Source organism: Phycodurus eques, chromosome 7, assembly GCF_024500275.1.
Source record: "Phycodurus eques isolate BA_2022a chromosome 7, UOR_Pequ_1.1, whole genome shotgun sequence".
In the NCBI taxonomy this organism is placed as follows: Eukaryota; Metazoa; Chordata; class Actinopteri; order Syngnathiformes; family Syngnathidae; genus Phycodurus; species Phycodurus eques.
Window position 1 is genome coordinate 27,684,981 of NC_084531.1, and position 24,485 is coordinate 27,709,465.

The following is a 24,485-nucleotide window of genomic DNA, read 5'->3' on the forward strand; positions in this document are numbered from 1 at the left end:
GTACATGTATGCATGGCTCTTGGCTTCATCACAACACAATGGCTTTTCATACATGCTGCTGCTGCGCTCTTGTAAACATAAAAATGTTTTTTTTCCCCTAAATGCTGGGCCATTAAGTACTTTAACAGTGGTTCTCTGGGCTGAAGAGGCAAGCTAAAGGGTGCTTCAACAGTTGTTGTGCAGAAGGACGTCCACGGTATCCTGTGCCAAGAATTTCCCATCTGGCTCCGAGTGGTCAATTGTATCTGTCCAACTATGTCAAAATGACGTGTGGGGAAAAAAGGTCCATCACAAACAACAAAACTAGTGGCAGCCAAAGACTTTTGCACAGTAATGGGAACCAGTTTGTTTTTGAGGTGGCAGAGCACGTAACAGTTTGCAGCAGACATGAGGGCTTGCCACCTGCATAAAACATTTATTTTGTACTCAAAAGATGTAATGACAGGCGAGGAAACGTGTGTGCCTGATGGAATGTCTACCCATAATACAGCTCTTTTCGAAATGATTGTCATTGTTAAAGAAAGAAAAAAAACTAAAAAAGTTTTTTTTATACCTCAGAAGCGAATGTCATGACTGAGGTCGGTCCAGAGATCTGAGTTGTCTCAGAATGTTAAAGCAGGCATTTTATGCACTATTCCCCAAATTTTAAAACAATTCCCGGGTGTCCTAATGTACAGTATGTGACATGTTTTCTGTTTGGGGGTGTGTCGGCAGGGCAGATGCATATGAATGAAGACAATTCCGCTTGTTTTGTTGTGGTTAACTTAGGTAATAATAAATAATGTTTTGATCGATCACCCCTTGTCATGTTTGATATACAGAACGGTATAGCTGTATTTTGTGTTCAAAGTGTACAAACTTTGACCAAAAGTGGGACTTTTATTGAGGCTGGAACCAATTACTCATGTTTATGTTATTTCATATGGTAAAACTGCACTCAATAGAAAACCTTTTCAGTTTACAAATCCCGTTCAAGAACCAATTAAGTGCGTAAATTGAGGTTCCTCTGTACGGAGGACTTATGCCACCTCTGCCTGTGACATACCAAGTGAAGCTGTTCAATCGCTTTAACAACATTTGGCGCGGCTCCATGACGAGATGACCTTCGCGCTAAAGCTCGTCGCCATTCCGGCTGGCCCCAAAAGGAGAAAACACCGTACGAACACGTGGACGTGCGGGGATCGTGGTAATTATCCAGTGAACGGCAAGGTCACCGTGAATGAACAGGTCAAACGCTTTTATTTTCACTATAACAATTGCGTCTCGTCGCCCTGCTTCTTCCATAAGTCTTTTGTTTGAGGGGATAAATAATGACTTTCCCATTCAGTTAGGAGGTGGGATTAAACATGAATAAAAATAAATGAGTGCTGCCTCAAGAGAGGGACAAAAGGCTTGTTCGTGGAAGAAAAAATAAAATACTCAAGTGCTTCTCACATGAGGAGACTTTGGATCATATTAGCTGAAAAAACACACGTTGCCATGTGACTCATTGGTGAGTTGAGGAGCAACACGAAGTCCCGTACAAACGTATGCAGCACATTTTGCCCGACCAGTTTATTGACCCTCTTAAGGATTAACACCACCATTGTGTTTTGCTTTTTCTTTGGCTTTTGTGCGTACGTGTGAGCGTGCGTCATGATTCTTGATGATTCTTCATGTTATGTCTTGTTTTCCCGTGCCCTTGTTCTCCACCTATTCTCATCAGCCCTGTTCCTTGTGTCTACCAATCAGCTCCTTCCAGTCGTGTGTGTCTTGTTCAGGTTTGCCTCATTGTCTTGTCAGTCCGTTTGTATTTAGTTTCCTAAATTTGGTTCGGTCTGTGTCAGTTCACTGTTGTCAAACGTCCTTGTCACGTCATGTCATCTTACCTGTTGTGGCGAATATATCCCCCATGGTTACTTTGCATATCGATTTTTACACTGTTAATTTAGTATTTTTTTCCATCTTGTTCCAATACTTTTTGTTTTGCCCTCTTCCGCCCAAAATATCTCCTACCATGCCACTCCCGCTTCCCGGCATTTAGGGTCTACTTTTGTCCCCACAGTTCTACCGTGTGTGTAAAAAAGCTTAAAGCTACAACTGGACGTGAACTACATCTAGTCATGATGTGAAGAGACTAGCCTCCCAAGCACAACTACTCATCTTCGTGAGTTGAGGTACATACTGTACAACCTTTTATATTGTATACAGCGAATACCAAATTGTTTTGTGCACCACCAAGCTACGGCTGACTGGCCCCCGAGGGTCCGGTGACCCAAGTTTGAGAACCACTGCTATATGTGTAGCACAAGATTTTAAAGAGTGAGTGATTACAAGGGAAAGTAAATCACCTTACCTGAATCCACTTATCGGGAATGGCCATCGCTAGGCGGTAATCAAAACCAAGCCCGCCTTCCTCCACTGCCCTGCAGAGGGCGGGCATCCCCGACACATCCTGCACACAAAAGACTTCTTGACTACGGTTGAAAACAGAATCGGTAATGGATAATTAATCCATAGACCAAGATATTGTAGATGATGGCACGTTGCAATATCATAAACTTTGATTAATGCAATAAATACATGAAATATATATATATATATATATATATATATATATATATATAAAGTAATGATCATGGTGTGGAACTGAACAGTATGCAGTATTATTTTTATCCTTTTACATAACATACCGCAAGAACAGCCCCAAGGTAATGTTCTTGACATTATATAAACCTATGGGAATTCCGACAAATTGTTCTGGAAGTTAATTTTTATAGTTTGGCAGCTCTGCACTCATAGCCATACATGCATTTTTACTAATACTTGGCGTAATAATTGTTTGGAGTTTTCGGTTTTGGCCAAGAATTTTCATTTCGGTGTATTAGTCTTTCTTGTTTATCAAATTAGAGCAGTGATTTCCAACCTATATGGAGCCAAGGCACATATTTTACAATTGAAAACTCTCACGGCACACCAACAAACAAAAATGTCACAAAAAGTGGATACATTAATTACTGTATGTACTTCCTGTCATCTTATAGAAGAGCATTTATTTGTTCTGTCTGTCACTATCCCTCACTGGCATAAATAGATGAGATAGAGTAATTAATTAAAATTTGATCATTTGTGGTTAATTGTTTGTTATACACTTGTATAACATGTCACTTAGCCTTTACAGTGAATTCAGGTTTTGGAATAGACAAAGTTTGACATTGCATTATTTCTATTTCCATTTCTTCTTACGGGAACACACTTTGGAAATACGAACAAATTGGAATGTGTCCCCGACGTGGATCCTTGGAGGTTGCTGAGGCCAACAAGAGTGACATCCTATTGCCTTTTTGCATTAGTTCCTAATTACACCAATGAGTACGCAAGGAAGCTGCGCTGAGTGATGAAGTGCGCTTCGCTAATAGCTGCCGCGGGCGAAGTCACTGCAAAGGGCGACTTGTACCTCTGCGATGGTGATGCAGTCAGGATACAGCGTGTGCAGGATGTGATTGGCCAGCATCAGGTACACCAGCGAGTCCTCGTCCACGTGGAGGCCAAAATACTCGCTGTAGTCCCCGGAGAAGGCGACGCCTAAGGAGGAAACACCCACAGAAGAAACTTTTATCACTTTGCTTTGGATGCCACACTATAAAGGTGACGTGTTGTGGACTTTTTGCAATGCTTTTATACAAATAATTGGGTCTCTGACATCCATTCCCACTTATCTGTGGTGAAATTTCACAAACAAGTAAATATTATTTTATGTGCTTATTTCTGAAAATGTGATCTGACTACAGTGAGCAAAACTGTGGCTACCGCTAAAGCCAGTTCTGTTCAACTCCATTAAGAGTTATTTATTTATTTGTATTTATTTATGATATTAATAAAAATTAAACAGAAGTGAATGATTGTATTCTCTGCGATTGGCTGGCGACCAGTTCAGGGTGTACCCGGCCTCTCGCCCGAAGATAGCTGGGATAGGCTCCAGCACGCCCGCGACCCTTGTGAGGAGAAAGCGGTACAGAAAATGGATGGATGTATGATTGAATTGTTTGGTAAAATGATTGCCATGTAAACTGATCAATGACAGATGAATGACGGTGTTTGGCTACTATTTCCAGTTATAAAATGTCTTACCGATGCCGTGGTGGTGGTACAGCATGGAAGTGACGCCGTCGAATCGGAAGCCGTCAAACTTGTACTCCTCCATCCACCAGCGCAGGTTTGAGAGCAGGAAGCGCAGCACTTCCCAGCTCGCGACACACACAGAGACACACGCAAACACATTCAAGGTCAGACATGGCAGCGGCTTTGAATTATTCAAACGTCTCATCATGCACTTTGAACACTAGAAATTAATTTCCACCGCTGCAGGACATTCACATATTGATAACCAAAGCATCATTATGTCACAGGCGGCGCAGCGGTGGGAGGCTGTTTCCTTAAAGTAGAAGGGGGGGTTGGTTAGGGGTTCAGTGTCATTCATATTTTCTGAGAATAAGCAGAAGTTGGCAAAGGTCTTGGCAAAGGTTGGCAAAGTACTCTGTACTTTACGTGTGTAAAACAAAAAAAATGGATTGGTAAAAGAATCAATGATTCACTCCATTCCTTAGGCAAAAGTACACAACTACAATTAATTGTTACTATTACTTATCTATAATAACTGTTGAAACCATTGAAAAAACTTTTATTAACTTGCATAGTGCTTGCACTAAAGTGAAAATTAAAAAATGGAGCTGATTTCTGAACAGGCAAATAAGGACTTAACTGACATCATGTCCTGCAAAAGCAAAGCAAAGCAGTGTGGAAAACATGCTAAATTAGCTAGTTATTTCAGATTAGAGACCACTTGGAAAAGCTGCTTATGTGGGTGAATTTTTCTTGTTTGGGAGAAACACTACTCCATGTATGGAGGAAAACGTCAAAACCCACAAACATCAAAACTTTATTCCAACTGTGAAGTATGGTGAGGGACCGTCATGGTATGGGTGTGCTTTTCTACCTCAAGGCCTGGACAGCTTGCTATCAACGGAAAAATTAATTCACAAACTTATCAAGATATTTTGCAGAATAAGTTGAGGCCATCTGAAGAAGAAATGACATGCTCTGGAGTGGCATAGTCCAAGTCCTGACCTCACCCTGACTTGAGATGCTGGGGTATGACCTCAAGAGAGCTCTTCACACCAGACATCCCAGGAATCTTGCTAAATGGCAACAGTTTCGTAAAGAGGAATTCAACCTGATAGTTGTGCACATCTGCAGCTACAGATGTTTGAGGTTATTGCTGCCAAAGGAGTGTCAACCAGTTATTAAATCCAAGTGCTCATTTACCGGTACTACTTCCTCTTGTCTTGTGAATGTTTACTTTCAATAAAACATATGAAAACATATAATTGTTTGTGTGGTTAGGGTTAGTTTAAGCAGACTCTGTCTATTTATTCTTGTGATTTAGATTGACCAGACTATATTTTATGACCGATTTAGACATTTTAGCAATTCCAAAGGGTTCAAATACTTTTTCCTCAACTGTAACATTCACATTCACGTACTCGAAACAATGCCAAGTGAAATGCTAAGAAATAAAGATAATCGACTCTTAGGAATATTAATCCACTTTATTAGAGAAAATATTAGAATACAGGTCAGTGCCTGTAACAGTGTTATAGGCTAGCAGACAGTCCTAAAGGCCGAGCACTGTGGAAATGCTAATTGTGTCTGTTTTCTTAAAAGGACCGCTTCCTTTTAACCGACGTCTCCATGGCAATGTGCCATAGATTTGCTCGTGTAATGAGCGAGACCTGCTACGCCGATTAAAGCATGAGTGTCTGAATTTGCTCACAACCAATTTGTCAACTTGAGCGCTTTGTGGCACCCTACAGAGAACTGAAATAAGTGTCCTGTAGATCGTTGCTACATTTGAGTGATATAACCGCAGCCTAAATGTCATCCCTTTAAAACCCAGCAGCAGTGATGGTTGGTGATGTTACTCTGCCATCGTTGGCTGATCTACAGGCCAGTCACTACACACAGCACCAATACGACCCATCGCTGCAGTGCTGCAGGTACTGACCAATAAAAACAGAGCTTACTTGACCCGAATCAACCTGTACTGAGCAAGACTATTTTCCTAGCACACGGCAGCACAGCGAGGAAGCAGTTTAACATTTTAGTGATCGACTGGGGCCGTTTCATCATGTCAGAAAGCTGTTGCAGCAGCAACAGCAGCAACCACTCCAATAACCTCTCAAACTGCCACATCCATCCCCACACTTAACAGTTTTTGCTTTCAATAATCCCCCCTTCTCGCCCTCTTTCTCTCTAAAAAGTATCACCACTGGAGGGTTTAACTCGCCCTGAGCCCTCCTCCTCATCCTCAGGGACGTCTGACCCGGGCGCGTGCTGACAGGTGCAAAGCTAAATGTTACATCAGCGCGAGAAGGAGCACGAATGGGGCGCTCAGAGTGAGCAGCAGGTCAGGCTGGGTGGTCACGCAGCCCCTGTGATAAATAGATTAGGGTCCTTACTCTGCTGCACAGAGCCAACAAAGCACAGTGCATCCTCCGGGGATGGAGATAATAGCCAGCCAGAGCTAAGTGGGGGTGGGGGGAGAGTTTTTGTGGTGGTGGTGGGGCTCTGGGATGAAACCGTCCTGCCACATTAGGAGCCACAGCACCATTCATCATCAAGCCCAATTACGGCCCGGGTGCTTGGCTCTCTGGTTTGGGAACAGATACACAGCTCAATGAAGTCATCGCTCAGTCTGCGGTGTTAATGCACGAGCCAATTGCAAACTACACAGTGCTCTTGCTTAAGCGTGGCAGTGAAACATGGTTAGAAGAGTGCTAATAGAATAAAGAAGCCCTAACGGAGTCATATTGCTGCTGGTGGAGCATCTAGGATGTTCAGTGGAACCTCTCACGTTGCACCCGACGCATTCGCCTCATTTGACCGTCGACTTTTGCCATCGAAAATAAGAGATGGCTGCCTTAACCGACCGATCGGTTCCATTACTAATTATGGTTAACATCAGAAGTTTCTCGAAGCTGTATTACAGGCACTGCTGACACGAATCACCATTCAAATAACAGACCGCTTCCTTCAGCTCATCTTCATGCTCAGCTGCTGCTTATCGGGTTTTATCCCCCCGCCACGCTTCCCCCGCTCCCCTCCAGGCGAACACGAAGGCAACCCTTTTAATGCGATGCACCCGAGTTCGCGGGCAGACGGAGGGTCAAGCTGTCGCGATGGCGGAGGAAAGATTGAAGTTCTGAGAAGGCTGCGGATAAAAAAAGCAAATGTAAGGACGCTGCTGATGGATGACGTGCATGGGTAGCGCCAAAAAGGACAAATAAGGTCTGAATGCAGCTCGTTCTATTGGCAGTCTGTTTAGACATCAGTGATATACTGTATGTATTGTTTCCTGTATTGAACTTTGCATAACGTTTGTAAAAATAGGCACCAGGGTAATTCCGAGTGGAAGAAAAGGGAGTGGCTTCTGCTGACCTTACTGAGACAAGGATGACACATTTTTGTTCATTTTTCTTCAATGCATGCAAAACTCCACACAGCAGTGGCAGAGCTGAGATTCAAACTCAAAACCTGTAGAGTGTGTTGCAGACATGCTACCCACGATCTCACCATGCTGAAAATACATCAATTCAGTTTATTGTGTCTGTTTTTAATACCTTTGAATACAAATTTAAAGGGGACACAAAATGGAAAATCGACTTTTCAAAGGTTTGTGTAAAACCCGTTGTCTTTGGAGTGCCTACCCGCTCATCAAGTGTGACATGAAGCAACGCAGTAAATCTTTTGTTTTCTACCTACTTCGGAAAATGGAAGCAAACGGTTCGAAAATATTGTTAATTTACATAACAGCGACACCATATGAGGACCCTGTGCAAAAAAGTGATGTGACTGATGTTTAACTTGAGCCATGCGGTAAGTCTGCGTCACTCACCGTGCGTTTCTTAATTGTATATCTAAATCAATTATTTTTCCGACTAAACCTCTTTTTCAAGCTTGTTTTTGCTGTTTTGTAGTTTGAGGTGTCACAAAAGCAAAAAAAAAAAAAAAAAAAAAAAAGCGTCAAAGCCACAGGTCTGCTTTTTGTTTCATTTCACAAAAAGTTTGTCTTTATTGTTTTGTCAGAAAGCAGTTTTTTTGGGGTGAAAACAACCCATGTTTTATTGCGAATTACTCAAGAACGGAGCAAGCAAGAAATTAACTTTTTTAAGGGTAAAAGAACACACTATTCTGTGAGTCTGGAAATATCAGCCAAAATGCTGTAAAACCGCTGGCAATATGAGGAACGCTGCTTTGAAAACAGCTGACAGTAAATGAGGCAAGGGTAATTTTTTCCAAGATAATTAAGGACTTAGCTTTGGAAAATGAAATCTAAAACTAAGGCTAGGCGGACACCCTGGTTCAACATGAATAGCAATCTTAAATCCCTTTTAATAATTTTATGCTTAGTTTTTCGATTTTATTTGAGCTTAGAACTCAAGCAGCGTTAATCACATTTCGCCTTTATTTAATACCAAGAGAAGATAAGTTCGGTATTTCCAATCACTCTATGCACAGTTCATTTACAGATCTTTGTGCGTGAAAGTAAATAAATAAATAAACTATCTAGAACAATCCTGTCAGAGAAGCAATAATTATTCCTTTGTGCTCATGCTCAGCATGAAAACACGGTAAGCAGTTAAAAGGAGTTTTCAAAGGCCTGGCACTGGCTCTTTTTTCGCCCCATATCTTAACAATCCACAGACACATTGAAGTAGGATGGAGGCGAATGATCCCGGCGAGGTGGTCGGATTACAAGTTCCTTAGAAGCCTCTCTCATCTGGAACGTGGCACGTGCCACGCAGGTTTCGCTTTCTCAGTCTGCCAGTCCGCTCAGGTGCCAAACGCACCGCCTTGATTTACTCGGTCGCTATCTCAAGGTGACTTTGGCATCTTTTAAAGGACACAGCGGCCAATAAATTAGGCTGACATCCACCGGTTGTTGTGAGCATGCCCTCGTACCAGCCGCTTCGGGATGGGTTCAAGAGTTTGGGAAAAAGGCTTTATCGCTGATAGGAAAACAAAATATCCTTCCATGTTTTCAAGGGCATTCGAGCTGGACACAAATGCTCCGGAAAATTGAAATGAATAATTAATCGAGTTCAATATTTTAGAAAGCAAAAGTACAAGCTTCTTTTGGGGAGGGATAACAAGAAGCCCACAAGGTAAACCAGCTAACATTCAGCGTAGAGGCCATTCATAGCATCAAATCTCGATGTATCGAACAATTTCCTGCAGTATTGATACACAAACGTCAAATATCGTTATGAATGTTTCATATCCAAGTATGCACACTTTGTTTTTAAGGTAGAACATTTAATTCCGTCTGAATTTGATGTTGATTAACCTTCCTGTTGTCATGTGTCGAATTGAAGTAAAGAATTGAAGAATTAAAGAGTAGTGGAAAGTAGATTTTCAGTACTTAAAAAAAAAAATCTGCTTGGCTTAAAGGGGGCATATGATGGAAAATATTTTGTTATTGCTCGTACAGTATATCGCCGCATATTTCCCGTTCGGCATTCACAAATTCACATTTGCCAAAGCAATACAAGTATTGCTTTGCCGCCATTCTGCGGAATCTTGGTGCCACGAAATTATGTTAAAGTGAATTGAGGAGCTTCATTTAGACAAAAAAATGGGAATGTTTGGACAACATCTTGTTGCACATACAGGCAAATGTTTAAAAATACCACGTCTGTGATATACGTTTGTTGAAATACCCCAGGGATTGAAAAATGACGCTGCAGCATTCTCCAAACACCATTTTGATCCTTTCTTGAATGAAGGCTTATGTTCTGGGGCTGCTTTTCTAAACATAACACTGGATGTCTTGAATGAGAGCAAGGAACAAAGAAATCAGAAGTCTCTAAAGCCAAAATGCAACAAAATGCGCTGCCCAGTGTGAGAAGGCTAAAACATGGAGGAGTCTCTGGGGCTGCTTTGCTACATCTGGCACAGGGTGTGTTGAGTCTGTGCAGGGTACAAAGAAATCCCAAGATTTTCAACGCATTCTGGAGCAGCTGCCCAGTGTCAAAAAGCTTGGCCTCAGACGCAGGCCGAGACCCCAGAACGGTCTCGTAACCCCTTTTTAATGATCCAAGTAGTACCTGGAATAATTGAAGAGGCAGCTGTCCCAGAGGCTGTGCTCCCCACGCGGAGGCGAGTGGAAGAAGCACGAGTCAGAGCCGTCAAACCTGTTGAGGCCGTCCTCCGTGTTCTTGGACGCGTGGCTGTGGACCACATCCAGCAGCACCACGATGCCCATCGAGTGCGCCACGTCGATCAGATGCTTCAGCTCGTCAGGATTGCCGTAGCGACTGAGGAGGACACCAAACGCAGAGTTTAGGTTATGAACTCCTGGTTTAATGCCAGTGCTGTATTGATCGGAATGCGGCCCAGAGGAATTGGAGGAGGTATGTGTGTATGTAGCTCTTTTGATATACTTATACCTTAACTCATTACGTAGTTACTATTTATTACTGCAAACCTACCGAGCACCTGTGGAGTCGTGGACGTTGGTGGAGGAAGAAGCCATAAATTGTAGACTTTACACAGATTTTACCGGGCTGATCCGTATTGGCCGATATTTAGCATTTGATGCTGATCGGCTTTAATGTCATAATTCGCCGATCAGATCAATGACGTCATTTATCAGCTCCGCAAAAGACATTTACTCCGCGTCGCCGCGTGCACAGTATATTTGAATCCAAAAGCTAGTTTATTTTTAGCCTTGTCGCGTGTCTTTTGACATAGTACTGTAAATGGACAATGAAGTTATTTAAAAAAATAAATAAAATAAAATACATGTCGGCGGTGTGGGACAAACAACGCGTCGGAGTCAGGCAACACGTAATGCCCAGATCAGACAACAAGACAAATTTGCTCTTTCACGATTGCACTGTCGGACTACTGCAATAAAGTCTTGTATTCCGATACCACCGCATCCCGTTTTTTACGATCATTGGGCTTTATCTTGTCAATACCGATACGCTCGGTGCCGTGGAACGCGTCGACTTTACTTCCTGCCATCTAATAGAAGACCATTCATTCGTCTGTCACTATGCCTCACTGGCATAAATAGAGGAACAAAGATATATTTATTGTAAATATAATTTTTTGAGCAATTAAGTACACAAGTATATACAGTAAATGAACAGGTCATTTAAATAGACACATTCCTCCATCTTGTGATCGGATCGGTGATCGTTTTTTTAAACTCGCTGATAGGTGATCGGCCCCAAAAATCCTGATCGTTTAAAGCCTAATAAATTGTATGCATTTTCTTTCATTTCACAGTGGATAACGCATTAATCCAAATGAAAAAAATTCAGATTAGCTATACTAGAGCGCTACAATCTTGTTATTGATCCAAATTAAGACCGTTTGGCCCGGACTTGAGTCCTACCTAAAAAGAGTGTTACAAAGTTGCCTGATCGATTTTTGGCCCAACTCCTCATATTTTCCGAATAACACCGGCTCCCGTCCTCGCTGCTACCGTCCCATCGGCCTCCTTGCGAAGCAGCACGCCTAGCGCCAGCATTAGCCGTTTCGCTGTATTCAAGCGTTCCGGTTTTAAATGACAGTGAGAGCTCAATCATGGGTGAAATTACACTATATACCTTACACTCGGGGGGCTTAGGCTATACTCCAAAATGCGAGGGAAGGGGTGGTGAAGGTGGGACGGGGGGGCTTGGGGTCTCTGACAGAAGATAAACACTCAGACTAGTCAAGCTTTATCAGAGAGTCCCGCTCTCTGGATTAACTTGAAATGTGTTTACAGAGAGATTACTGCTGGGGTCAGGCGCGCTCACCTTGATCGGACACCAAGGCAGGAAATTGCTCGCTCGGTTTTGTCTCGGAGGCCCCTCGCTGTGAAATGACACGACTCGAGAAATATTTGTGGTGAACACGCAAATGGTGTGACGACGTGGGGATAATCCCTCCGGCGGTCATTACTGATTTAATCAATCGGCAATGTTACGAGGATTATTGTTCCATGTGCCTATTGATTTTCAAGGATATTTGGTACTGAATGTTCGCGGTAGCTGAGGTCAAATTAGTACAGGTTCACCTCTGTCGTAACTAATCTTGAAAGATTCAGTATTTATTGTTCTACCACGTGATACCTTTTTTTTGTGTTAGTTTTTTTTCAATTTTTGACTGTATGAGATACAAAATAGCCGAGATGAGTAGATAGCTGAAAACATCAAACCATTACAGTTTTTAGCAATATCAGATGAAAAATAATCACAGCTGGCGACAAGTCACAATTTTCAACCGATCTCTAAACATTTCAACATGAATGTTATAAGCAAGAGCCCTGCTAATTTCTGTGACATACCTGGATGCCGCGAAGAAGCTGGTAACCTGATAGCCAAAGCTTGCATAATAGGCGTGCTCCATGATGGCCATCATTTGAATGCAGTTGTAACCTGGACACAGCACATACGTTTGCAAATGTACTATGTAGTCCATATTTGTTTTCATGTTTAACATGATCAAGCTGTCTCTATAGATTGTTTGTTTTGCAGGTAAAAGTTTACAGCATGATTCAGTGAGGCGCGCAACACCTCCGTCTGCTCGCATCGCCTCATTTCCTGCCATCGCCGCAGGCCTTGTTGTCGTCTCTCTTGGAGATTTGTAGGATGTCAGCAGACCGCGTGGGAATGACGCGTAACGACAACATAAACCACAACACATGGCCACTATTTGGGCTGAATTCCCATTTAATGCCTAATTGCCTATATCGCCATTTATTTATATGTACATTTTAAGTAACACATCCGGTATCCGATATGGAGGTGTTTATAGTCACAGAACACACGAAACATCGCTGAAATGGCATGTAAATAAACGTCATCACCTAAAGTAAACAATAATGCGTAAATACTACACTACTCAACTTTTCCGTTCCACTTTACTACAGAGCTATGGTTTGTAATTTTAAAAATTGTAAATAAGTTCTTTGTCATTATATAATTGAGCTTTTAATCTCGTTGTGCTGTTGCGCAATGATAAATAAATTCTGATTCTGAAAATACCAAATCCACTCATTTTAACTGAGTGGGGGGGGGTCGGTAAGAGTCGGGAGTTCAAGTAAAACATCTCAGCATGGTCCTACGAGAGCTGCCTCCGTGAGTAGAAGACAACGGGAGGCTTTGAAGCCATCGCCGCGCGCTCCAGAGGGAAGCCCTACGGTTGTTTTGCCGGTGTCACGTGGCGCCCGGCGTAGCTACACGCTGGAGGGGAAGCAAAACGAGACCTTCCGCGGGTGTGTGCCAGCATTTCTACAAAGGGTGAAAAGATAGCGGCGATTCACCTTCAGACGCACTACGATTGGGACTTCCCTGAGCTGCAGCAGGCAGACAGTTTGACAGGCGACAAGCTGGGGGAAAGCACTTATCAGATGGCTTCTGTGCATTATGATATCCATCCAACCATTTCCTCTACCGCTTATCCTCACTAAGGTTGCATTAATAGGAGACAAATGATGCATTTGTTTCACAATTCAAACCAGCTCCCACGTGTCTCGATAACATGTCTGACATGCTTTTGTCAAACTACCCCATGGATCAAGAATTCTAAGCACATTTTCGACATTCTTTCTTGCCTTGCTAAAATTAGGTGAATTGTGGTTTCACTCGCATCATCACAAATTCGCCAAATTACAATTCCGATACGTGAATGTGATGCATGCAACGGACACTTGTCCAAACAAATACAATGATGCCCTCCCCCTCCCGCCTATTCGCAGTTGCAACCTGCAAATTTACGGTTTTGGTGCGCTTTCTATAACGCTCTGAGATACCGCAAGATGGCGCCAAAGTCCTGACAGTCCCATCTTTTTTGGAACGTGTTGCAGCCATAAAATTCTAAGTTAATGATTATTTGCTAAAAACAATAAAGTTGATCAGTTTGAACATTAAATATCTTGTCTTTGTAGTGTATTCTATTAAATATAGGTTGAACATGATTTGCAAATCATTGTATTCTGTTTTTATTTACGTCCCAACTTCATTGGAATTGGGGTTGTAAGATTATGTTATAGTTGAGCGAGACAAATAAAATCGTGGTTGGTTTTCTTGTATAAGTCACTTTAATTACACCTGCGAGCAACAATATGGAGACATTCCAGATGGCCATGAGGGGGCAAAACGTTGATGAATGTTTTTTTTAGTTCAGACGTCACTGCAGGCGATGAGACGTGAATGCAAAATGAAAAGATTTCCTCGAGGCCGCCGTCAACAAAAGTGCTCGCTCTGTTAATTCCGTCTCACTATGGGTAATGTGACACAAAGTGGATTTTTTTATAAAGCCAACAGAGACACCGCGGTTAATGAACAAATGACGTTAAGCGTCACATCTTACCCAGGTCTTTTATACGAGGCAGCACGTTGATGGTGAAGTTTCTGTACGACGCGATCTTTCCCTCAGGTGACGCGATGCCCACGTGGGCCTCGTAGATCCTCAGGTGCGTGGGTTTCATGGGCCGCGGGTGGATGTGCTGGAGAGAAAAGCGAAAATATAGCAAAAAACATCCTCCCGGAGCCACGAAAAAAAAAAAATAATTCTTTCAGCAAAGGCTTCTGTGGTATGAATCACATCGTCTGTGTTACGCAAGAGATTTGTTTGGCGCTAACATCCTGACGGCTACACAACAGGACTTGAACCCACGATTTGAAGCACATGAAGCAGCCACTTGAACATACCATCCAGTGACAAAGCTCTCTCTGTAGGATGTTAAAAGAGAAATTGAAGCTGCAAGCAGCAATGAATTGGCCCCTCGCAGCCACTTTTTCATGGCGAGTTCTCAACACCATCAAACTTTGACGCTATGCTCCGCCAATATTAGATGAAGTACCTATAAAAAAAAAAAAGGGAAAAAAAAGCTTTGCAATTCAGCATTAGCTGTCGTTTGTGGATCACTGCTTCCGGTTTGGGCTTATTTTGGCCAAATTTCTCTGATTAAAGTTTGTCAAAGTACATGTCGATCTGTGAATCTGATGTGGGGGCACTAATTTCCTTCAACTTTTCACAGGGGTTAATGGAGTGAAGTTTTGTTTGTTTGTTTTTAATCCTGTTTAGGATACCTGCTTCTGATTGGAGCTCGCAAATTTCCTTGTTTGTCAAAGTTCATACAAGCCCTGGAATTTCTGTTACAGTAGACATGTCCACCAAGTCGATCGGGGAATCTGGTGCCAGGGACAATTTTTTTCCAACTTTCCAGGGTGCACAACAGATTAATTTATGGCTGGTTGCATTTGGGACTGCAAATATTTTCACCGGGATACACGCATTTTGGAGCATGTTGAAGCAGCCAAAAAAGCGATTAATTAGTTGTAAGAATCAAAATCACGGGGCAGTTGTGGTTCAACTGGTAGAGCGGGTCCTCCAGTGACCGAAAGGTCGTGGATTCGAATCCCGGCTCCGACTGTCGAAGTGTCCTTGGGCAAGACACTGGGCCCTAATTTGCAACCAGTGTGCCTGGCAGCACCTTGCATGGCAGCATCCACCCTTTGGCGTATGAATGTGTGTGTGAATGGGTGAATGTGATGCTTATTAAAGCGTTTTGGACACTGTATGGTGTTGATAAAGTGCTATATGTCAATGCAATCCAAAAACAAAGTGACGCCAAGATGGTGTTCACGCTGATTTTGACTGGCTCCCAAGAAGAACCAAATTAGTCATCCCCTTACAATGTACGGCTGTGAGGGGTCCCAGTGAATCCAGTCGTAGATGACCGTTTTCTCCTCCCTGGTCACATATTTTGCCCAAGGCGAGATCCGGTAGAGCCGCTCCCCATCCTTCGTGTGAACCACCACCTGGTAGAAGAAGACAACCAATTATAAGCAATGAGCACATTACGAGGACAGTCAATCGAAACACAGTAGTAGGGTAGAAAGGATTTCTGTTGTACAGTTTTGAAGAGCGCAAGAAAGATATACTAGATAGGGCTGTAAAAGTACATTTATTTGGATTGGGATTTTTCAGTAAATTACAAAATATATATATATATATATATATAAATATATATATACACACACACACCCGTGCCACCACCAGTACCAGTAAAAATAACATTATACATAAACATAAAACACAAACACAAATCCTTTCACCGGCTTACTTATGTTATGGATCGCTTATTTTAGTACCCTTTAGAATATTGAACCGAACTGTACTGCTGAGTGGTGTTGCTGCAAATGGTCGCAAAATGACCTGTAGCTTTACCAGGATACACACACTTTTCCAGGGGTATTAAGACCCCACAAAAGGCGATTAATTCGTCACAATAATAATTCCATTTAAACCTAAAAACGTACACATTTTGAAGGAAATTGGAGCATCCTGAAGACACACATCTGGGAGTAGGAGGCACCTCTGAAACGATTGAAAGTCGATAGAGGGCCGTAACAATGACAAATCTGCCCTTGTGGAGCTGTGTTATTATGTTATACGGCAAGTTCTCAAAAATGGTTGCCATGCCACCAACGCCAACCTATATCATCCATAAAATCAAGACAGAAATGGCTTTGAATCATCCTACTTATGGTATGGATTAGGTATTTTTTCTCTGTAGATTCTCATTCATTCTGCTCATACTGCTGTCATCTGTAAATGTTGAATTGAGGCAACTGGACTCTTTGTCGTTGAAGACATTTCACCTTTAATCCGAAAATAATTTTCCCTTTTCTACTTTAGAACTCAAACACCTACTTTAAACTTGGGGGGGAAAAAAAAAAAAAAAAAAAATGCCTTTTTCAGTCCTACTTGAAAATTGAAAAAGCCTTTTCACATTGGTGAAACCTCTTCAACAACCTTCGGATTCAACTTTTGCACCAATTCAACCTTTGCGAATCAGGTATTTCTGTAGTCTTTGGTAAAACATGGACCATATGGAACCGAACTGAAGCGCTTTAAGGGCATTTAAATAGAACTGAAACCATGTGAGTCAGAAAAAGCAACCAGTCCATTCTGCAGTGTTACGCACAGTATGTGTTCTGTCCCGCGCGGATCCCAGCTAATTCTGGCTACTCCTGTGCAGTAATGACCAGTGCCACCTGCCTGAGTGCTGTTGGCCAGAACCGCCTCTAGGCTTGTTTTCATTACAGCCAGCCTCCGGGGGGGTCCAAGTTCCCCCGACTGACGTCCTTCAGAACTTACAGGATTAGGAAAAAAAATTAAATGCGCTCAGGTGGTCCTTCACACAAATTGGCCAGCATCAGGCACGTTAAAAAGAAATCACGGGAAAAACTAGCAGCAGCCAGGCAATGCGGGAACCATGCAAGGTGTGAGGTGTTTGATCACTTCAAAAATACTTCCCTGCCGGGCATCATCAAGAGCAAGTGCCCACACTGCTTGTTTGTTTAGACAAATTGGACCCCAGAACAAATCGGACAGAGGGCTCTACATTAGAGCGGCTGGCGCTAGGCTTTGACGAGGGAGCGCAGTGGAATTCATTGTAAAGCGGAAGCTGGCTGCGATGCAGCCATGGACGGGCAGCAAGGGGTGTGCAGGGGCGGGCACGTGCCAGTGCTTCCATCTGCTTCTTATCATCCCAAGACTGACCTCCGCTGACAATGGGAGCGAGGCAGCCTGTCCAGGAGAGGGAGGGGAGCGCCTGAGATGACCCGGTCCCAAGGACAGTGGCGCCGTGACGCCTTCAATTCCACGACTAGCTTCTTATTTCGGGATTGGGTTTCCCAGCTATATCGCGGTTCACATACCAAGGCCCCACTAGATCCAGCACCCCAGTGACCTTAGTGAGAAAAAAACAGTACGAAAAATGAATGATGAATGAATGGTCTCTATATATCGTGCATGTTCGCCTAGAGTTGTTGGGTCTGGAACATATCCACCGCAATGAACGGGGGGTTCACTCTATTTTTCATCCTGGTGACTTACATGGGAGACAACGCAAAGCAGGAGGTATGTGTTTTGCATTTAACCTTGATGAATTTTTTACAAGCGCTAAAAAAAAACAATCAGCTGCAGCCAGAGTGGGCCGTGTTGTGCACTGAACAAACATGTCCCGCGGGAGTGGAAATGAAAACAAGCCTCCACGCTGCACACTGCGTGCGCGCCGTAATCTCCCTTCTGCTCGGCGTTCATGGCGCAGCGCCAGCCTTTCGCACGGGGTTTACGGGACGTGGGCGGGGGGCACAGCGTCGACACGGCACCCGCTGAGGGCGTGAAAGTCGGCGTGAAGATGCGCTGCTGCCTACCTTGAGCTTGGTGTTGTGATCCACAGCGGGAGACCCGTCACGCTTCGGCGGGAGAATCAGCTCCCACTTGCCGTAATCTCTCTTAGTGTACGGGTGGGAGAATTTGTCCCAGCTATCTAGGAGGAGAGTCGAAAACACAAACATGAGAGTCGGGGATCAATGCTAATACACACTCAGATTAGACCTGATATGAAGACGATACATTAGCGGGAGCAGTGAGGCACACCTCCTAATCAATGTATCAGGGGTTGGACAGGAACCCTGACAAGGAAAACGTCTCATCAATAGTTTTTCTTTTAAAGAAAAGTTCATCACCAGATTGCTTTCTTTTCAGGAACCTGCAAGATGAGTTGGTTGTTTTCTTTTTGATAAGTGCAAAATTATTTACCCGCAAACCCCAACCACCCTCAATTCCTTAATCGTAAAACAAGTTTAACGTACAGCTAAAAGCATACAGCTAGCCAGGACACCAGAGGCTGAGCTGCACTGTTTTTTTTGGTATTTGTTTTTTTTAAACAGAGTAGACATTTTGTTAGAGAACAAGGCATTTCCATTTCCTGTCTCTTAATATATTTGATTTATTCGATGATAGCAAAAAAGCACCTTAGCACTCCCCGATATACAGTTTACGTATCATCAAAGAGGATACAAACACAATAAAGCCTGGGGGATTATTTACATTGTGGTCCTCAGCACATTAAAACAACATACAACCTAAAACAAAGACAAAGTGCAAAATCCAATCAGCAATGTGACCGATATAAAAACTAGAAATCTCAAATATTGACGTAAAAGCTATGACCAATAATACATATTAATAATCACATATTCATTTTTTATAAGGTGCATACACCTGAAAAACACGGTAATGGCAGCAGCAGGGCAACAGAGAGAGACATTAAAAACTTGAAATTAGCCAAAATTACATCATTAAAATCAAAAGTTTTTGAAAACAGTCAAGGAATCAGTATATTTGGGGTGGGAACTCGGATGAAAAATATGTTTTCTACTGTTAAATATGATTACTAATGTACCAGTAAATCCCGAGCAAATATATTGCATTATATGTACCCAAATAAGGGTGGATTACAACGCAAAATAGTTGAAAAAGTAAAATGTCAAGAATTGTCAAGAATTGCGACTCATTTTTCCACTACTCCCCAAATCCTCGATTGTAAAAGCCAGCCCCAGGGAATTTCATTATTTTTGATTGCTAATGAAATAATTCAATGTCACTTCCTGTCTCTTTGCTTTCTGCCTAAACAGCTCCCTACTGGCCTTGTCGAGTTCACCAGCTCTGCTCTCCGCCAAGATGAAATGCCCACTTCGCCACTCAGTGAATCAAAGAGACCTGCTGAGAGCACATTACCGACAGCTGAAGGGAACATTTTAGAACGCTCAACATTTGTCACGCCGACCATCCGGTCCATGTCTCCAATCCATATCTGCTTGCCCTTGATGAACGGAAAACAACGGCAGAATGGAAAGTGAAAGGCAGAAGCGACACGCCACACTGGAAGTCATCCGGGATTTATAGCCTGAAGTGCACCACGGCAGAATATACGCATCAGTTCCGCTGCGAGCGAAATCACAGAAAATGACGGAGCGATGTCACAATGTAATCACTCTCACACGAGTAAATGTCGGAACAGTGCTTCTATACATTTTCAACGGATGAAAAATGAGAAAATGTGCAGAGATGATAAAAGAGGCATGCAACTGTGTCAGTGTTCACTGCATCAGATGAAGATGGATGTATTTTAGGGGTCCACCCCCAAGATGACCACCCCCAAAACCCACTCAGTAGAACCCCCTGGAAAGTTAGAAACAAATAACCCCCGACACCAGTTTCAATAATCAGTATGAAATTGATCAACATGTCTAGCATGACAGGACGCACGAAAGACTCTCAAGGACCCATGCCCTGGGATGTCTGCCATTTTGGTTTGAAGCAGCCATTTTGGGCTAATTTCAAGGCTTGCATTTTGACAATCTTCTATTTGGGAGTTTACCCAATCAGAAGCATGTATTCTACACAGAAGCTTTTTTTTTTTATTTATTTATTTTTTTTGCCTACACCATCTATCGTGGTCTAAGCGTGGTGTCAAAGTAATTTCATTTGAGCTTCATGCACAGGCACGAAGCAGTTATGCTTACTTTTAGGCTGAGACTTTTCTTTCTCCCCCAATGTGTCAAATGAGTTATGCATAATGACTGGTATGTGCAATAAGACCACGTACTCAAATAAATTGGATTTAAAAAAATACAAATACAAAAAAAAAAAATCTAAGAAATATGAAAGCACTAAATAAGGCCTCGAGTGTGAAGTACTTTGTTTATCTATTTGACAGATGATATGCAATCTGGTGTAAAGTAGCTAATGATGATGAAAATAAATGATCTTGACTGCCTCGGAAACCATTAACTTGATCTGACTTTCAAAGTTGGCACGGCGGGTGAAAAGGAGTTCTGGGGGCAAACACAGAGCTTTTTCACTTTCTCATCAACTATGCCTGCGATGATGAAATAAGCAGCTACTAAAATATTAAAAGCACACTCCCACATTCTAAAGAAGACAGTCCCCCGCTTCAGTATTCAAGACGATCCCGTGTGATCAATATTTTCCACATTTCCGACTCCCAGGTCGGCCGATCAAAAGGGCCGACAGCCTCGTTCCACCTCCTGAGGATTTTTATCTTAATTTCTGCTTCTTTTGTGTTCAGCAGCAGAGCAACGTTAAATATCTTATTAACTGCTCTGCGCAGATACAACGTTTTTTCTGTATGTGCAATCTCTTGACCACATTGGGAAGAAACTTGAAATTAAGAGTCACATTTTAATTTTCTCTGACATTGTTACAGCGGAGAGTCGTCAACTACGCACAACAAATTGGCAGGTAAATGAATAAGTGTTTAGAGAGAAAATTATAGAACAGCTGCACAGCAAGCACAGACGTCCAAAAATGGGAAATAAATCAGTTAATTATCGCTATTTTGTTGGTGTTTTTCCACTTGAAAAAATAAATAAAAAATCAATTCAGCTTAGCTGAGTGACTATATAGCCTATTCAAAAATACTTCCATTATAATTTTCGCACTTATGTTTATACCGCAATGTTTACTGGGAACCGATTCCATTTATACCATGATATGAATTTTAAGCCATATCACCCAGCCCGAGAAGGGTTCATATGGGGTTTTGCTTTGGTGCCTGGTTCCCTTAATGGTGATGTATGGGCACAGAAGTTTCCAACTTTTAAGCATTATTTTTTTAGATCAAATTCAAAACCCAATTGAGTTTGATTTTGTGTGAGCTGAGGCCAAGCTTAGTCCCACACAATCAAAAACAATCTTTTTTTTCCCCCCCAGCGATTATTTTTCTTTACATAAATAAGAACCCTATGTATATAGTCAGCCCTTCCATCCAATTTCTATAGCGCTAACAATCCTCATTGGGATTGTGACTGAGCTGGAGCCTATCCCAGATGAGTTTAGGCGAGAGGCGGGTTTACAATCTGGATTGGTCACCAGCCAATCGCAGTGCACCTATGGATATACTGTACAAAAGTGGAAAATGAATCTTAAGCTTAATGGTAACACACAATGCAAAACTCCATCGACTGGCTAGCAAAATTAGCATTGATGCCGCTATGTTATGACTCTTCAAGAAACGGATATCAATACAAAAATGGTGCACCAACACAAGTAGACATACAATAATACACAAAGGCATATGTGTCTTTATGCTCAGAGAAAAACGACTAATATTACTGCAGTTTACTGCACACAATGAATGGATGAAGTCGTGATGCACTGTTTTGTGTTATTACTGTATGTTAGACGTATGTCCAGAGTGCTACTTTTCTTATTAAAACACTACATTTTTTTTGTTGGAGTTTTATGGAGTACTGGAGCAGATGAACAGCATTTCCCTTTATTACAATGGGGAAAGATGACTTGAGACATGAGCGTTTTGAGTGACGAGAGTGTTACTGACGGAATTAAACTGGTAAATCAAGGCACCACACTATATGAAGGGGATTACTGTATTTTTCCCTGCCTCATTTTCTAACATCAAGTCATCTGTGAGCAGGTGTGCCGATTGACAGCTAAGTGAAAATTGCCAGAATATTGCGGGGAATTCTTCTGAGCACGCTGATGGAAGAGCTGCCTGTTCTCACCCCGAGAGTCTACTTACTGAAATCACCGGTGAGGAAGAGGGCCTCTGCAGCTGGCGCCCATTCCTTAAAGAAGAGGCTGTTGTTGGGCTGCCGCTGCACGCCAAAGGTCCAGTAGCTCCGCGTAAACTGGTCGAAGCCGCCCTCTGCCTCTTCCAGCTGGAAAAGCTGCTTCTGGAACAGCTCATACCTGCAAAACAACAAGGAGAGACCAGATGAAAACACAACATGGCGGCTATTAGGGGTGGAACCGATTAGTCGACTTTACTACTCCGCACCAACGTTGAAATCTTGACGTGAAGTAATCGTCTTCCAAGTGGGCCAATTTAAAGTGGACTTGCAATTTTCCCTTCCGCTGCCGTCGCCGGACTATAATGCACTGAGGAGCAGCGAAATATCCGGCCAACAAGTCTTCCTACATCTGCGCGGGTCTGACAGTACGAAAATAATCTGCTTGTGGTTAAGAATAGTGGCTCGCTTTACTGGCATTGGCGATTTTAATGGCCACAAGTGTTGAAATAGTCATAGAAATGGTGACCTTTGGATTTGCGGTGAGGAACGAGGGCAGCGGTCGTCATCAAAATGTTATGTCCAATAACGCGTTGACAACAACTGTGTGCTAACGGGCACTTTCCTCATATCACATTTACAACACACACCAACATCACGACACCCATGCCACTTTACAACACTACCATAACACTTGTCGCAGCATGGCATACAGCCGTACTACGCAACAAATCTGGAAATATTTGACTAAAAATGAGACTCCAACTGAATATCAATGACGTCATCGATTAATCGACTTCGACAAAAAAAAATCTTTGCTTGTTCAACCCTTTGCGAGTATCAGTAAAATAAAATTCAAATACAGACAAAAAATAACCCCTTTTATTTAGGTTTGTTTTTGTGGTTCTCAAACTGGGGTCCCCGGACGCCTAGGTGTCCACAAGCCGTAACTTAGGGTTCAGCAAAATAATTTGCAATATTATTTCCTTTTTTTAAAAAAAAAAGTGCATACCTACATATGGAGACCAGTGCATCATTAAATGATAAATACATTTGGCTTGATTTGGATATTTCCAAGTAGACCTCTTCTGTGGTGACACTGCCATGGAAATGGGATACACATCAAAATCTTCGCAAAAGAGTGGAAGCTATGCACAGGGACGATCAACTCCATATTTATCCCAATTTCTAATCGATCAGGTGTTCCCATACTGGAAACCTTTAAATCTCTTCGATGCAACTTGGCCTGATTCCATCCTGAACCTCTGTCTTTTCACCTTTCAGAAAAGATACGCTGACTACTTTGTAATTGATCTCACTTAGATTCCTGCAGCCAGCTGGTGTCCATATCAGTCCCCCCCCCCCGGTACAGAAAGCCTCTTTCAGCCAGCTGAGTTAAGTGCACTTGCTTCCCTGTAGCGTCCATGCCAGGCTTTCCACTGGCCTCCTTCAATGCCCTTGGGCGACAGCATGATCAGCTCATGGAACATTTCTCAGCAGCTGCTTGCGGAGTAACAAAAAAGAGACACACACACACACACACACACACACACAAAAATACTTTTTACAGTCCAACCGCAAATCTCAAAGAGCAGAAGGAGAGGATTCTCATGAGGGCATTAACAGACTCAATGTTAATATAGAAACAATGCTTTAACCAACTGGAAAACTGAGACAACATTTTATAAGGTCTTCTGTGTTTCATCCAGTCATCCATTTTCTTTATAGTTTATCCCCACTCGGGTTGCGGGCTGCTGGAGCCTATCCCAGCCATCTTCTGGCGGGAGGCGGGGTACACCATGAACTAGTCGCCAGCCAATCGCAGGGCACATAGAAACAAACAACCATTCGCGCTCACATTCACACTGACGGGCAATTTAGAGTCTTCAATCAACCTACCACGCATGTTTTTGGGATGTGGGAGGAAACCGGAGTGCCCGGAGAAAACCCACCCAGGCACGGGGAGAACATGCAAAGTCCACACAGGCGGGGCCGGGATTTGAACCCGGTCCCCAGAACTGTGAGGCATATGTGCTA

At 42.7% G+C, this 24,485-nt stretch overlaps 1 protein-coding gene across 1 annotated transcript in view; it reads right to left on the reverse strand.

The window, feature by feature from the left end:
* Positions 1-24,485, reverse strand: part of gbe1b (glucan (1,4-alpha-), branching enzyme 1b) — a 64,123-nt gene that overhangs the window by 32,671 nt on the left and 6,967 nt on the right. The window contains exons 2-10 of the mRNA XM_061681204.1: positions 22,460-22,629; positions 18,264-18,379; positions 15,735-15,860; positions 14,407-14,542; positions 12,380-12,470; positions 10,146-10,355; positions 4,111-4,226; positions 3,437-3,564; positions 2,336-2,434 (exon numbers count right to left, since the gene is read on the reverse strand). Coding sequence (XP_061537188.1) covers positions 2,336-2,434; positions 3,437-3,564; positions 4,111-4,226; positions 10,146-10,355; positions 12,380-12,470; positions 14,407-14,542; positions 15,735-15,860; positions 18,264-18,379; positions 22,460-22,629 — 1,192 coding nt within the window. The remainder of the gene's footprint in view (positions 1-2,335; positions 2,435-3,436; positions 3,565-4,110; positions 4,227-10,145; positions 10,356-12,379; positions 12,471-14,406; positions 14,543-15,734; positions 15,861-18,263; positions 18,380-22,459; positions 22,630-24,485) is intronic.